Here is a 17,198-nt window from a genome sequence, read left to right as displayed (position 1 = left end):
TGATAACCATTGTTATACTGAAGAAAAGGGACAAGAACTGATTGTGATAAGATGCCCAAAGGGGCGGCATTGATCGAACTTGCCAATTTTTGGCAGGACTGTCCAAACTATCTCAGGCTAAGTTCACAACTGCACTGGACTCTCCATCATTTAGGTCTGCCAGTGGACCCATATGAAGGAGAGCCAGATCACTAAAATAGGGGTTACCCGTGGATCCCATTTACTATAATGGGGTCTGCTGATTTCAGAATGAAAATGGCGGAGAGAAAAATCCTCTGTGCAGGACTTTTTTCTTCACTGATTTCTGGCAGTTTCTCTGGCAGAGTTTCCAAAGCAGACTCTAGCAAAGATCTGAACTTAAGTCCAGTGTATATTGGTGTCCTGATCTCATCTAATTCTTTGTTTCTTACAGGAGATAAGCTGTCTCCAAGTTGTCTACAGTGTTTTTTTCCTTTCACTATGCAGAACACATCTACTTACCCAATCCAAGCATGCATAGGCATAGAGGAGTTGGGAGGAGCTGACAGCTATTACACGCGGATGACGCTGTAGGCCCAAGCATTGTTAAACTGGGTATTTAGGCACCGAAGCCTTTAGTGCTGCAAATAAGATTGGATACAATAGGCCCACAATTGAGGTTTATGGAATAGGCTTTGAACTTGGAATAGATATACCTAAGTGCCTGATAAGTTCAATTTCTCACCTTGCTGACTTCTCTTTAAAAAAAAAAAAAAAAACACAGAAATTGCTTAAAGTAGAATTTCAATTATGTCAAAACAACCAGGGTCTGTATTACAGGGTATTTAAATGGGGAATTCCAAATTTTCAGTGATACAGCAGATTGCTAGGATATGACCTAACAAGATTGGTGGGGAAGGGATTTAACCTCTGGGACCCCCGCCACTCCTGAGAATGGAAGGGACAGCACTCTTTTCACCTTATAACATTTAGTTATGCTGTAATGGTGGAAAACGTCTTATGAGAAAACTGCCATATGTACAGATGAGCGAGTACTATTTGAAACAGTAGTTTCGAACAGCACGCTCCCATAGGAATGAATGGACGCAGCTGGAGCCGGCATCCTGCCGCTTAACCCCTTGCGTGTTGGCCACTCCCATTCATTCCTAAGGGAGCGTGCTATTCAAAACTACCGCTTCGAATAGTACTCGCTCATCTGTAGCTATATGCCCTTTCTTCCACTTAGCTAATATGTGTTAGTACCTTGATCTTTTTTACAGGGCTAATTCTCACTATGCAGTTTATGTGGCTTACTTATACATGCGTTTTGTCTGTGCAGGTCATTCATGGCTGGCTCATCATTTCCTCCTTGCTGCTACTCTTTTTCTTCTCTTTCATCTACTTGGGGTAAGTAGATATTACTCAGTTGCAATGACCTTGTCACCTTGTCTTGCATTATATCATTCCTAGTGTTATTGGACTTAAATGTCCTGATGATTGAAGAAGACCACAAAGTGACATGGATTAACATCATCATCTCTTGAGTAGTATTCTGTAGAGAAGTTGAAAATCAACTCTCTAAAATCTCTGTATTATCGGGATGACAACCCCTATAGAAGCAGTACTAGTGGTATGACAGGTCCTCACTGTGCTTTCTTATCCCCCCTTAATGGTAATTTTTGGTAGTTTTTCAGCAATATATTTACCTACTGTGGGGAATGTAGTTTGGAAGAAGCAGTGGTAAAGACCCAAACAGTCAAGACAGGGACACAAAATATGCAGCAAATGGTTTATTTAGAAAAGAAAAAAAAATAAGAAAATAATTAAACCTTGACTTCAGGCGCAAAATGAGCAAAACAAAATACAACCTTAACTTCAGGTAAAAACATAACAAAACCTGCTCATCTGAGCGCTAACTAAATAAAGGTACTCTAACTGTACGTGTGGCTTACTACCAGCCACATGGTCAAAAGAAAACTGAGGCTATGATCAATCTCTGACCAGATAACAGGGTGTTGGGTGTTTGAGGAAACCTGTGCCAACCCCATCCAGCCACATAGCCTACATATCTCTCCCCGATGAACTGGGAACTATGGGCCAGTAATGCGCCTCAGGACCCACATCTGGGCTGCAGCTTATTCAAAATCTGCCCTGGACCACACATATGTCAGGAATCTGGGGGAGATAGACTGTGACTCTAGCATTCTGCCTGTCACCTTCTCACACTACCTATATCAATAGGTAGTTGTGAGGAGGCAACTGCTTACTATAATACTTGCAGCAGCCGTTAATGATCATTTTTGGTGACCAGTGACTGAAATAAATAGAATATAGAAAAAATAAATTGAAAATTTTAATAATTTGAATGAAGACATAATGATTTTGGCAACTTTAGGAAAACCTAAAAAAATGTTTTTGAAATATGAATTTTGTCTAAAACTAATATCTTTGCTTTGGCACAATTTTCTCTCCTTGTGAAGCTACACCCTTTTGTTATGAAAGCTATATTTCCCAACTGCACACTGCTTCTATCCATAACATGGCCACTCCACATCTATGATATCCAGGGAACTATTACTTTTCTTTTAATGGAGAATACAGATTGATACGTCCTATAACATACCCTTCCATTTGCAGCCATATTATAGATGTGAGCAGCTTGTAGTTGGAATCTTATACCAAGCGCCATCTTGACGGGACAACTGTTTTGTCTGTGAACAACACAGTAAACAGTTGAGTAGGTGGTCCTATTTGGGGATTGGGAAGGATGTCAGTCACTATTTAAAAATGCGTATAGAACTCTCAAGCCCAGAATAAGTAGAGATTTACAGAGGACATTTCACCACCTCCTCCAACTCTTGGCATCGTTCATTGACAACACTCCATTAAATTCAACAGGTGGAATTTTTTGCCTAGCCCCCACTATTCCTGAGCAATAATTTCTGTAACCTGTTCTATAACCTGTTGCCTAAAGATCAGACACAATGTTAAAATGACAGGTCCCATCAGTCCATTAGTAGCAGGACCCTACATACAAGAGCCCAAATCTCTGCTTTTTTGACCTTTGATGAACTCTTAGCAAGATGGTGAACTTGGCTTTGATCAAAGATTAATTTTAAACCTTGGGTGAAGTTACACTTCAATTAAATTCCATAACTTTTAATAATCTACTTTCCAGTGAAGTATTCAAGACGTACAATGTGGCTATGGATTACATCACTCTTGCCCTGATGATCTGGAATTTTGGAGTAGTCGGTATGATCTGCATTCATTGGAAGGGACCGCTCCTTCTACAGCAGGCTTATCTCATTATGATCAGTGCATTGATGGCTTTGGTGTTTATTAAATACCTTCCAGAATGGACAGCCTGGCTTATTCTTGCTGTTATATCAGTTTATGGTAAGTTTAGTATAAAAATTCCATTTCAGCACCATGGTGTACTATTAGTTTTGGGGGGGTTTTTTTGCATTACATAGAAAATCGTTATAAATATATAGAATCCAAAGAGTTTCTGCAAGTAGAGTTTGGATAGCCCCATTCACAGTGCCTACATGGAGTATGCCAATTGTTTATCGTAAACAGCTTATCCTCTGAGGAAACCTGTGCCAACCCCATCCAGCCACATAGCCTACATATCTTGACACTTTTAATATAAATACCATACTAAATAGTGGCCAACTGGTTATTTTAGAAATGCAGTCTGTAATAATCACTGGGAATTAATGAACCAATGTCAGAAAATGGACTTTCTTGCCATATAGAGCATTTGTCTGATTATATAGGTTGGTCACTCAATCCTCTAAATAACGTAATGAACAAACCAAAACATGGTGAGCTATATTATGGATGGACATCTTTCCAGTAATGTAACCGTTTAGATCGTAGCACATCAGAAGCTCTGCTCTGTCTGTGAGTACAGAGTGGTAAGTTGCACATCACAATTTTAAAGAGGAACTGTGATGTCTGATATGCATGATAGACCAGATATAAATGTGATAATCTGTGGCCCTCACTAAGGGGCAATTTAGGGATAGCCTCCAATACTTCACTAAACTGTGGTTTTCACTACAGTCCATAGCGTGCTCTCCCTTTGTCCTTAAAGTGTATCTTCTGTTATAAACAACTGTGTTACAAGTAATTACACAGTATTACAAGAAAGTTTGTAATATATTTTATTAAATTAATATATTTTCTTCTCCCCTTTTTTCTGGCTGGGAGAACACATATATATGATTGCTGCTGTTACTCTTCTATTCTGTGCTCTTTAACACTGCTAGGTTTGTAGATGAGAGGCTACCAGTGCACAAAATGAGGCAAAAAAATAACTTAACAAGCCAGCATCCTCCTACTCCAACTCTTTCTTCTCCATAGAGGTCTGTGTGTGATTCTGAATACAGAGATGGATCTCTATGTAAACCACCAGTCAGATTGTAGATAAGGAGATGGAGACCACCTTTTATAAGTAGTGAAAGGAACAAATATCCTTAAAGATATATTGGTTTCTTATATTCACATGTATTCATTTCTGAAAACTTTTTTTTATATCTGGAGGTTAATAACTTTCTCAATAATATATCCTGTAACTATCAATACAGTGGTGTCTAAATGGCCAATCATGTCTATATAGCTATATTAATGGCACCTTAAAAGGCCAAGAGGTACAGTAGCGTCCGTCAGGGCTGAGTAAAGTGATCACATTTATACAAAAAATTGTAAAATATTTGAACATCTTAATTTTTACAAAATCTTATCTTATTTTCTTTTTAGATCTTATAGCTGTTTTGTGTCCGAAGGGACCCCTCCGTATGCTTGTGGAAACTGCTCAAGAGAGAAATGAAACCCTCTTCCCAGCCTTAATCTACTCTTGTATGTATGCTGTATTAACAAGGATTACACTGGTTATTTCCTGCTGTAAAAAAAAAAAAAAAAAAAATCCTTACTTACAAGTCTGGAAGAAAATCATTTTGTGGTCATCTTTGTGTCAGACAATGATTCTGACTGTATCATTGCTTATAGATGATGATACTGTGTAGCTCTTCACAGAACAATGTACTACACCATGTATTTAGCTCATATGACAAATTACTCTTACTTTTCTGCCGTTCAAGGCCTATGGAAGGGGCATTATAACCCCTACGACTGCCATTAACGTTTTTTTAATATGAAATCTCACATCTTATAATGCAAGCGTTATTTTTAACAATGTGCCAAGACTTTAGAGGTGCAACAATTGGCATTCTGCATTAGTGTGTAGTAGTATTGCCTAGGAATTAGAGATGAGCGAGTACTATTTGAAACTCCCGTTTCGAATAGCACGCACCCATAGGAATAAATGGACGCAGGGGGTTAAGCGGCCGGCCGCCGACAAAGTCTGCGTGCATTCCTATGGGTGCGTGCTATTCGAAACAGCTGTTTCGAATAGTATTCACTCATCTCTACTAGGAATGGTTAGTATATACGCATAAACCCCAAATAATGCCTCCACTGGCACTTGAAACACAAACATTGCCGCTTTAAATGTGACAAAGTTAGACTCCTCTTCAAAATAAAATCATTCATTTTTAATTTTACAATTATTGGTATAAGTAGTTTAACATTTACTTTCATTGGAATTCCGTCATTACTTTTTTTTTTTTTTTTCATGAATTAAAAAAAGTGTTTGGCTATGGATGTTAGACACTTATGAAGGAGTCAGGCAGTGGAAAAATAGGAGGAAAAATTGTAATTGGAGGTTTGGCCTGCTGACGCCACAGTCCTGGCATATATACATTTGTGTATGTGTTTAGAGCGTAACCTTTATATGCTTTATGCACCCCTACTGTCAGTTTGTCATGTTTTGTGAGTTTATAGGTAAAGTTAGAGGAGTGGGAAGTATTTAGTGATTTAATTTACTTTTTTATAAGCTTCAGAATGCATTAGTCTGCTAATTAATTGTGTGTTTATTTTGTTTTGTTTTGTTTTTTATGTTGCCTTCAGCTACAATGATCTGGCTAGTGAAGATGGCAGATGGAGATCCAGGATTTGCACAGAGTGGGTCAAAGAAACCATCATTTAATTCACAAGGTAGGGAGGCTTGGTTTTGTAATGATATTGGGATGTGCATCTAGCACAATGCCCTTTTGTGCGCCACAGCCCCCATTTTGCTCTTTGTTTGCGACATTAAGCACTAATGTAAGCAAGCGAATGTAAGCACTAACTCACACTAGTTTTCTAGCATGAGTTAAGATGTCAGTGTGGCCTCCACCAGTCGGGCCTATATTAAAACTGGTGTATGATGCACCATTCTTAATAAATCTGCCCCAACATATCAAAAATTCGGGTGCAATAGCCAACTACTTGGGAGTATAAATAGCCAGATCTATCATCCAACATCAGCTACTGTGATAAATCTGGCATTTAGTGTAAGCTTGCAAATAACATATATAGATATATATAGATACACACACACACCACCTCTATTGAACGCCAAATATGTAGATATATCAGCAGCCTCTAGCAGTACAAACAAAGACTCATTATGATTCAGAAAGGCAAGAACATGTAAACAGTTACTTGTCTTACATACCTGTCAATGAAATACACTCCTTACTATTTGCATTTTCTAAGAATTATCAATTGATTTTTTTTTTTTTTTTTTTTAAGTTCTCTCCTTTGAAAGGAATTAGCCTGTAGTCATAGAATGCTTTATATAAAATCTAAAAAAAAAAAAAAAAATACTGGATGCAGTGACCACTTTCTGTACTGATGTATTATAAAAAGCTGTCCATAGACTTGGAGGTTATCCGAAATAAAATTGAATTCCTACTTCTACTTTCTAAATTACACAAGTACCGTATATACTCGAGTATAAGTCGACCCGAATATAAGCCGACCCCCCCCTCCTTATTTTACCACAAAAAACTGGGAAAACTTATTGACTGGAGTATAAGCCGAGGGGGTTAAATGTATGACATTCTGTTTGTGCTCATGTTAATCCTAGCCAGCTTCAGGCCTATATGGTAATATCCCACATGTCACGTGGTCTGGGATTTTACCATATAGGCCTGAAGCCGGCTAGGATTAGCATCGGATCCCGGAGAGGTGAGTAAAACAGTTTATTATTTTCTCTCACCTCCCCTGGGGCTCCGATTATTATACTCGGGGTCTGAAAAGACCCCCGAGTATAATAATAGCGGCAGTGGGATCGCGGCTGGGGCTCGGGCCTACTCACTGCCGGCCTCTGCGGCCTATAGTATAAGGTGACGCGGGGGTCGGCAGTGAGCAGGCCCGGGAACAAACAAACATTAAGTTCTCATACTTACCGACCTCGCGCTGCTGCTCCCACTGCCGCCACTGCTCATCTTCTCCCACAGCTGCTCCTGCGTCTCAGCGTAGGGGGCGTGATGACGCCGCCTGTGCTGATACGCAGTAAGACGTCATTGACGCGCCGGATGCGGGCCTGAGCTAACGTAGCCACGTCACCCGGCATGTGTTGTAGCCGGATGAGGGGGCCGGGACTGGAGCGGAGGCCTGCTGCAGCGAGTCAATACGGTCGAGTCAATTACCGTATTGACTCAAGTGGTAATTTCACTGGTCCGCAGTAAAAGACATCTGTGGGAGGCCGCTGGAACAGCGCTACTGCTGATAGGTGGTCGGTGAGGCAGGGCTGTCTCCAGGGCTGCCTTAAGATGTTTCCAAGGCGGAGAAGATGCTCTGGAAACATCTTGGGGTGTGGCAGCGCTGCCTCACCACTCACCTATTGCTGCTCCAATGGCCTCCCACAGATGTCTTTCACTGCGGACCAGTCATGTGACGTTTTCAATTAACGTATTGACGCGAGTATAAGCCGAGGCGCACTCGGCTTATACTCGAGTATATACGGTAAGTGAAAATGCATATTTACCCATATCCCTGGGGAGGTCATTTGACCACCCCAGGGACATTTTCTGATTATCTGGGGACGATCCATTTCCTAGTTTCCAGAATTGTCACATCACTACATTTTTGGAAATCGCAGTATGTCAATTATACCTACAGACATGCTGGCGGTTTCGCCATAGGTATAGGAAACCTCTGCGAACTTTCTGTCTAAAGCAGCATTGCCGCCGTGGTTTTTCCTGCAGCTTTTTTCTTGCTGCGGGACGCCCTGTGGGGCCTTATCCTAAAGATATTGGAGAAGAAAATTGGTTTGACAGAATCTATTTGGGTTTAACCAGGTCTGTGGTCTTATTTGTCATTAGACATTAATAGATACACACTTATTTCCAGATAAATATATAGACACGTATGCATTAAAGCATTCATGTCATAAAGGTGATAGGTAAAGCTTAATTTTAATTATATTTCCCATGGATAGAGGTCTGGTTCCTACACAGGCTGTAATTTTATTGTAAACTGTGTCTATTTTTGCATTATAGCTATTTTAGTAGCTGGTGTCCATAGCAATTTTTTTTTCTCTTCCCCATAAAGTGCCAGTAGAGTCGGGTGGTAATGCCGCTACGCCAGATGATAATGGAGGTTTTGATGCTGATTGGGAAGAACAAAGAGATAACAGAATTGGCCCAATAAACTCTACTGCTGAGTCACGAGCAGCTGTGCAAGCTCTGCCTAGTAACGCACCTCCGAGTGAAGACCCTGAAGAACGTAAGTGTTTAGCTGTGTTATCAGTGAAAATCATTGAGAAATTAAAAAAAAAAAGCCAAAAGCATTACGTAACACTCCATAATAAAGTATAGGTTGTAAAAATCCGTATCTGTTTGCCTTATGTTGCAATACATTGTCAGTTAGACTTCTGTATTGCTTATTTTATTCTTAAGACCTGCCTTCTTGGACATGCCTGTGCTTGTGGAGTTGCAGTTTCAGATCTCAATGGGCATTCTGTATGGAGTATATTCTTTCTTTTTCTTCCATCTCTGTGGTCTAGCCTGTTTGTTTCTCTGACTTTCCCCTTTCGCATTGACATGGCAATGCAAACTGTGGTTTCTTCATGAATATATAGCTCAGAAGTCTTCTCTGGGATGTAGCGCTCTATGTAAATAATACTAACCTGCTTTACCCACAGGTTTCTTTGGCCTCAGTCTTCAAATAGGTGTGGTGGTCCTTGAGTTTGGAATCACACCTATAAGATAAGATAATGCTATAATAGTCCCACCATGGGGAAAATATATAATGCATATATAGTGAGAGTATATATTTATATGCTTAATAATTTAGTTATTAATAGTTTAGTTATTCCCCCTTAAGACGGTAAATTGCTAGAATATACCTTTACTTTATGATCGATAGAGGGCTATCCTCTAGGACACCCAGCAATTGACTCAGACCTGCAGCCCATTCACGGTTTCCTTTTTCCTGCACAGTGGTGGTCCTGTCCACCCAACTGTGTAGGAAACTGGATTTAAGTCACATATACTGTACATGGAGCTTTCCTGTCAGGGCATCGTTGTGCAGAGAGACAGCAGAAATGGTAGGTTGTGTTGTATGGGATCTGTTATAGGCGACATCATCATTATCAGTTTTGTCATAGAACGTCATTGAGAAATCATGATGGTATATTAGAAATCTAACTGTTTCTATAGTCTGTTATACAAAGAAATGCAATACTTTATCTTCCTGTTAGATATTGTAACTATGTTATACTATCAAAGTGGTAATATTGCTGGGTCAAGCGCTGTGGGAATTGCTTATATAGCATGTCTTCAGACAAGTATCCCACACTCAACTTTGCTACGAAGCAGAACTGTCTAATATGATTAGTGCTCCCAGGCGTGTGCTGCTGTTACAGGACACATTTTTATCACAACTTTTCCCTATAGGCCATGTAATGAGATTCTTTATGGGCTGTCTCATGACCCCCAGCTCATTTCACAGGAATGTGTAGAAGGTCTGAGTGAACGCAGCGCAACTCTTCATGAGAAGGATAGACACATACCTATTCTATGTTACTGTGCAGATGTCTTATGACTTTATGACTGAAGAACAGCTTAAGGGCTATACTGCATAAATTCTCCAGTATTACGCCCAGTGTATTCAGTATATTGTCTGTTTTCCCTAGGCTGCACTTATGTGGCAATTTTTTCCAGGGGCTATGACCTTAAAGGGGTTATGCAGGGAAAAATAAAACTTGCAAATTCAATCCCTATACTGGATAAGTTTTATTACTAACGTATAAGCTGGTCCTCTGGAGCACCAGTGACTACCTATTCATAGTGCAGCGGGGTTACCAGAAATCAGTGCGTGCTGCCCATGTGCCGCTATGACTTTGTGTGACATCCCTTACTCTGCTGCATTCCTACTCCAAGTACATAGAATAGAGCAGAGTCTGTCATATAATCGGAGGACAGAGTGTCATCAGGAGAGGCATAGGAACAAGACCTCTGGCCTTCCCAGATGGATTACACTGCCAATGTAATCCTCACTGCCGCAGGGCTGTGTTAGTAATAAAGCTCATCTAGTACAGAGAATGCACTGCTAAGCGTTATTTTTCCCTGCATAACCCTTATCATTCTAAATCTTAATGTAGACACATGTACATACAGCTGAGGAGTTTAAGCACCAGTTACGGAGCCATTTTAAAGACCATATTTGAGAGTTGTAAAAATCAAAAGTCTCTAAGTTGAATATCAGACACATAGTTAGAAACTGTAGAATCACTTTTATAAGGTACTGGGATTAGGTTTATAATCAACTAGCCTCTGCCCGTAACTACTTCTGCGTGTTGTTGGTGTTGATGATCCACCTATATTCAGTAAATTACTGCCATCAATTATCCGCCTGCTCCGGTGTTTCGGTAGCTCTGTTGTAATACGCGCGTATTACATTGAAAGCAATAGGGAAGAAAGCCTCCCATTGATTTCAATGGGTATCGCGCGTATGCCGGCACCCATTCAAATCAATGGGAGCTGCTTGTTACGCACTCATTCTGAATGAATTTTACGTTCAGAATGAGCAGAGCGTAACATCATGTGAATGCTCCCTAACAAACATCCATACTTTCACATTTATAATATTAGTAGGATTTATTGCTGACAGATTCCCTTTTAAGTGTAAAGAAACTAAACTTCTAGGAGGGCTGAGAGATTATGACCCAAATCAAAGTCACGATTAATTGAGCATTTTACCTTGATTTACTTGCCACATCCCCTATTTATATGCTATGCCACAGAATTTTGGTTTTGGTTCTTCATGTATCAGCAATCCCTATTGGATAGTTTACAGTTAGTGACTTGTCCTTTAGCTAATGCAGGGATGGTATGGATCCAAAATAATTGAAATAGTCAATGCCAGTAAGTTAATTAAACGGTTAATTGAGCTGACTTTGCTTTTTTTTTTTTTTTTTTTTAAGTTAATTGCCCAGCCCAAGGTCATTGGTATCAGAATGATAGGTGTCTGAGACCTCATACCACAAGCTGTCAGCTGACTGAAGGGGCTGTGGCAAGGCTCTGTCCACTATGTAGTAGTAAAGCATAGTTCTGCAGCTCTCTCCCTATAAAGTAAATGGGGTCCGATTCCTGGCACCCCCACCATTCTGATATTGATGACTTATGCTGAATATAAAAGGTTCAGGAGACCCCCTTAAAGACATTCTAGCATTATTACGAAGAGTCCCTCCAGACTGTTCTGCCTTATAGTGCAAAACGTCTGCCCTGTATATTTATTCAGTCTGGCATTCATCTAATGTTCCCCTAAATCGGCCTTCATAATGCATGTGCTTGTAAAACAATATATGTGATGAAATGGAATGACTTGAGGCTACTATGTATCTGCTTGTGAGACAACTCATTGTAGACACTTTCCCAGTATAGGCCCAACAAGCTAAATCCTGCCTCTTAGTCATTCTTTATCTGAAGATAGAGAGGGAACTGAAGGAAATACACCTGTCTTCTTACTCTTATTTCTACATGAATATATACCTGACACTCTGCAAATTCCTGAAATGATTGTTAACCCTTTTGGTAACTTCTAGTATTGTACCTCTTGATGTTTTGAGCCTCCTGGACCTTAGTCAGCACTATTGTAGGTTGAGCTCGAGCCAGTGTTTCAATGCTGTTCACTAAGTTCCAGAAGGATCAAAACTTCCTGAATTATAACTTACATTTAAAATGTTATGTTAGTAATGATATGAAGGATATTATAGTATGACACAAAAGTAGATCAAATGCAAGTAGAATTTAGTACATTAAGATAATCCTTTAATAGTCCCACAATGGGGAAATTTCAGTGATACAGTTTCATAGATGGTACAGTAGTATATAATAAGAGAGAAACACATACAAGCTCATGGCAGATAGAGAAATCCTAGGAATCATAGCAACTAAAAAGAAATCATTTAGTTCTCTGTGTGAAGTGATGTTAATAATACAGCCCGACCGTGGTTGGAGGACATGAGGGGGGGGGTCACAGCATGTAGATATAACAGGCAAAAAAACCCCGTTTTTTTGCAGAGGTGGGGGACATATGCAGCTATCATGATAACATGTGGCAGTTCCTTTGGTAGGTGGTGAGATCTCATGCTCACAGCTGATAGTTCGGTATCTTGCATCAGCGCTATTGTCCATTAACCACAATAAAAATGCCCCCAAATAACCCTCATCACAAGCCCTCCTCTTCCTTTCTTCTTACCACTGTGTTCTACTGCCCAGAGAGGTCTGAAGCCATCCAGGTAGACAGGGTGCTGCTCTCTTGCCAAGCTTCCATAAACACATGGGTAGGTGGGTGATGGTAGGTTCCCACGTTGTAACAGATTCCCTCGTGTCCGCAGTAAAAGAAGGAAATACCAGTCAGCTGTAGCATCTTCACACATCAGCAATAGACTCCAAAAATCATCTCCTTGAAAGAAGAAGTCCATACTTTACTGCAGGTCTCTCCTCCAGCTTTCTCTGCCTCATGGTGTCCATGCTGTCCTTAGCTCGTGGGGGGGATGGTAGCAGGCACATGTCCAGGTCTTGAGTCATTGTCCATGCTTAACAATAGAAACAAAAGGAACAAAATACTCCACAGGATCTTCCATTCGATTTATAGTTGCTAATTCATAGTGCTAGTTTGCTTGGTTACAGGATTCTTGAAGATACAGAGAAAAAGAGTGAAAAAGGAAAGATAAAGGTTGCTCCCAGCTTGGAGCCCTGTATCAGGCAGCCAGCCACTCAGGGGGCGGCGCCAGGTTAGATTCCTACTACGGTTTTGCCGCAAATCTGAAGACTCTTCCATCAGGCAAAAAATGTTCTTTTGCTCTAGTGATGTCCCTTGTCCTCATAAAACTTAGGCCTGGCTCACATCTGCATTCGGTATTCCGTTCAGGAGGTCCCCAAACAGAATACTAAACGCATTGACAAGCCAAGAGCAACGAAAGCACACGGACCCCATAGACTGTAATGGGGTCCGTGTGTTTTCCGTGCAGTGTCTGCATGAGTCATGCGGAGAGGAAAGTAGCTCATGAAGTATGATTTGTACGGAAAACACACGGACCCCATTATAGTCTATAGGGTCCGTGTGCTTTCATAAGCTCAACGCTTGTTAATACGTTCGGTATTCTGTTGGGGGGGGGGGGTCACAAGTGGACTCCCCGAACGGAATACAGAACACAGATGTGAACCAAGCCTTAGTAGTTTCACCTGTGGGTCCTCCAATACTTTACTTTATCCTTGTCTCTTGACCTTCGAATGCTCTTGGCTTCATGCTTACCTCTGTTTTCTGGCGGGTCATACAGTGACATCTGCTTAATGTGGACTGTCTTTCTACAATTTCTGAGTTTGGTGTGAATGTGCAGCTGTAGATTTACTTGGCATTGTTGTAATAAAGGACATTTGTGAATGTAAAATGTTTTCTTAGGAAATATAAAGCAAATACTGTAAGAGGGAATTTTTTTTACACTGCTTTTCTTTACCGTTACAATGTTTTCTATGAAAGTGCTTTTTAAAACCACAAAGTTGATAAATATTCCACTTTTTCTTTATTTCTTCTGTAGGGGGAGTAAAACTTGGACTTGGTGACTTTATCTTCTACAGTGTCCTTGTAGGAAAAGCTTCAGCCACAGCCAGTGGAGACTGGAATACGACCCTGGCTTGTTTTGTTGCCATACTGATTGTGAGTAACTCGTATAAGTCCTATCCCCTCCAATTCTCAAAGCTGTTTTGTGTTTTAAGGGACCCATAGAGTATCAAGTCCTAACTCGGGCTGGTCCTGTCCCACTTCTCCATCTGTGAAATTACCTTGTGTAGTGCTGTGCTTCATCAGGGACCACAGTGATTGCAAACAGAAAGGGGAGTAGCTCTAAACGTCTTTTGGTTATATATTATATACTATATTAGAAAGTAGTAATAGTAGATGCAGGGGGAAAGAAATAGATTTTGCATAGGCGCCCAGGAGCTTGACATTATGCCTCTGCTCCACAGTATGTAGTATTAGGTAAGTCTCAGTCTTCAGTCTCCATGGTGTGATATGATCATGGGAACCTGGTTTGCTATGAGACATATTCTACTATGTTTCCATGTTTTCTTTTAAAATACCCTTTAAAAAGGGTACTCCCATCTCAGTATTTGTGTTTATGCCCATAGAATCCTACTAATATTATAAGTGTGAAAGTTTGTGTGTTTGGATGTTTGTGAGTTTGTTCCTCAATCACGCTAAAACACTTGGACGGATTTGCGTGCAATTTTCCACAAACATAGTTTTCCCTTAGGATTGAGTCACAGGCTACTTTTGGTGCCACTAAACAACATGACTTCCTAGCAGGAGACTCACAAAAGCAGGACTCCTAGCCCCAGCTATAGACTCACACACACTGCCTGGCATTTCCTGCCTCAACCTGCCTGCACACTCCTTACTGTCACCTCAGGAGTAGCCCTCACTCTACTCACTCACATAACAGATCACATTGTCTGTATCACTACTTACACAATACAACAGATCACATTGTCTGTATCACTACCCACAATACAACAGATCACATTGTCCCAACAGATCACATTGTCTGTATCACTACATACACAATACAACACATCACATTGTCTGTATCACTACATACACAGTACAACACATCACATTGTCTGTATCACTACATACACAGTACAACACATCACATTGTCTGTATCACTACATACACAATACAACACATCACATTGTCTGTATCACTACATACACAATATAACAGATCACATTGTCTGTATCACGACATACACAATACAACACATCATTGTCTATATCACTACATACACAATATAACACATCACATTTGCTAGCCCACCAAACTTTTTAAAGCACTTTTCCAGTTTCACACGTCTGTGTCCGCCCAATTCTCAAATCACCGCAGATGAAGTCGCGGGTAAAAGCTAGTATGCTATAAATGATGGATGCAGGCCCTAGCTATAGGATCTACATATTTCTTGAAAATAGCAGCACTATCTGTTTTGTAAAATTAATGGAAAGGGTCTGCACAAGTGGGAGATATAGAAATGGCAGAGCAGACCCCTTTAAATTTTGGGAAGCTTTTTGGAGGACGTCAGATAGCATGGGAATTTAAAGGGAGTCTGTCAGCAGTAAATTGGTTATAAACCTAATCGCAGTACCTTGTACAGGTATTTCTTCCGTTTCCAAATTACTGCTATTGTTAAGCTTTGCAGCCCATTCTATCTCCGCTATAAATTCCCTGGAAAAATGCCATTATATTCATAAGAAAATGATGGGAAAACTGTTTTTCCCTGAAATCTAAAGCATAGAGGGCAGCTCAAGGAAAGTGTATTTAAAGCTGACAGTCTCCCTTTAAATTTATAGTGTATAATGATTGGACATATAGTCGCATATTATTATATGGCCAATACTCCTCCCTATCCAACAACTTAAAGAGAACTTTTCATATTCTCGAACATTGTGCGTGTGACTTCAGTTTCTACCCCAGTTACAGGGGTTTGGTACCGATATCACTGCAACTGGGGAAGGTAACAGGCAAAACCGAATTGGGTTCATACTGTTAGAGGACATGAAAACTCCTCTTTAATTCATTTCATACTTCTGTGCTCCAGATTACTCCACTCTGAACTGCAGGACACCGCTAAATATATTCACTAGATGATGTAGATGACTATTAATGTTTGGTTTATATAACTGTTTAATTGGCTGTTTTCGCAGGGCCTGTGCCTTACCCTCTTACTTCTTGCTATCTTCAAGAAGGCATTGCCAGCACTTCCCATCTCCATCACATTTGGACTTGTATTCTACTTTGCTACAGACAACTTAGTGCGGCCTTTTATGGATCAGTTGGCATTCCATCAGTTTTATGTTTAACTTCTGGACTTGTATGTTTTGGACAATTTCCTTAAACGTGACTGTTTATGGACGCAGAGAAGAGGAGTATTTTACTCTTCTGATTTTCTTTTCCCAAGTCGAAAGGTTTGAGTAATTACTCCCTTAGTGCTGAGAAGACATTAAACCTGTGTACTGTTTGTATAAGTTGCTTCTGGACAGTTTCCATGCAGTTATCCAACCTAGATCTTTTGATGGCCAAAGGTTTTCAGAACGATGGCATTCCTTTTTACCAGCGCAAAAAAAAATAAAAGTTTTCAACACGTTTTCAAAGGTGACACAAAAAATCCTTTCCCATAAAATGTGTGCCGTTTGCAAAAAACTGAGAAACTTCAGCAGCAAGATTAAAAGGGAAGACCAAAGGATGCTAAAATGGTGTGAATACCATTAGGAGTATTTTCCTTTTTTTCAATCGCAACTACAAAGGGTCAATAGGAGTGAGCATTTGTGGCTGGAATTCCCAAAAACTTTGTGGTGCAGATACTTTCATTTAAAGCAATACTCTTTAGAACAAATATGATCTTCCTATAATAAAACACTATTGGAAAACACCAAGGCTTTAATGTTAACTCTTGCCATTTTTTCACAAAATATCAATATACTGACTGCCTACAGTAAGATACTGTAGAAATAGACTTTATCCTCCTTTCCTAAAAGGGAGATACCCTACAGCACAGCAGGGGGTAATTGTATAATCTTGCTTTCTTTTCTATGCTATAACTACAAGTTTTGAATCTTTTGGGGTTTTTTTTTTGGGGGGGGGGGGGTTATTACTATTCTTTGGCTCATAGGCACTACTGAAAATTTTTGACAGAGGTTATGCTGAACTCTATACATAGGATGATAAAGATGGAGTCTGTAAATGTTGACCCAAATCTCAGATCATCCCATCCTATCGCAGATGCCTACTGTTCTTATGCAGACTGAGGAGGATGATGCCATGCTTACTTCACTCTCTAGCCTCC

General features: G+C 40.2%; 1 protein-coding gene across 1 annotated transcript in view; it reads left to right on the top strand.

Annotated features, from left to right (window-relative positions):
• PSEN1 (presenilin 1) overlaps window positions 1-16,967 on the top strand; it is a 47,756-nt gene extending 30,789 nt beyond the window's left edge. The window contains exons 6-12 of the mRNA XM_075282840.1: window positions 1,298-1,365; window positions 3,137-3,357; window positions 4,726-4,824; window positions 5,935-6,021; window positions 8,407-8,580; window positions 13,901-14,019; window positions 16,060-16,967. Coding sequence (XP_075138941.1) covers window positions 1,298-1,365; window positions 3,137-3,357; window positions 4,726-4,824; window positions 5,935-6,021; window positions 8,407-8,580; window positions 13,901-14,019; window positions 16,060-16,215 — 924 coding nt within the window. The 3' untranslated portion in view covers window positions 16,216-16,967. The remainder of the gene's footprint in view (window positions 1-1,297; window positions 1,366-3,136; window positions 3,358-4,725; window positions 4,825-5,934; window positions 6,022-8,406; window positions 8,581-13,900; window positions 14,020-16,059) is intronic.
• Window positions 16,968-17,198: the final 231 nt, after the last annotated feature.

Source organism: Leptodactylus fuscus, chromosome 7, assembly GCF_031893055.1.
Source record: "Leptodactylus fuscus isolate aLepFus1 chromosome 7, aLepFus1.hap2, whole genome shotgun sequence".
NCBI classification, from domain to species: Eukaryota; Metazoa; Chordata; class Amphibia; order Anura; family Leptodactylidae; genus Leptodactylus; species Leptodactylus fuscus.
Note: the sequence above shows the minus strand (reverse complement) of the source record. Positions and strands in the feature narration are given on the sequence as shown.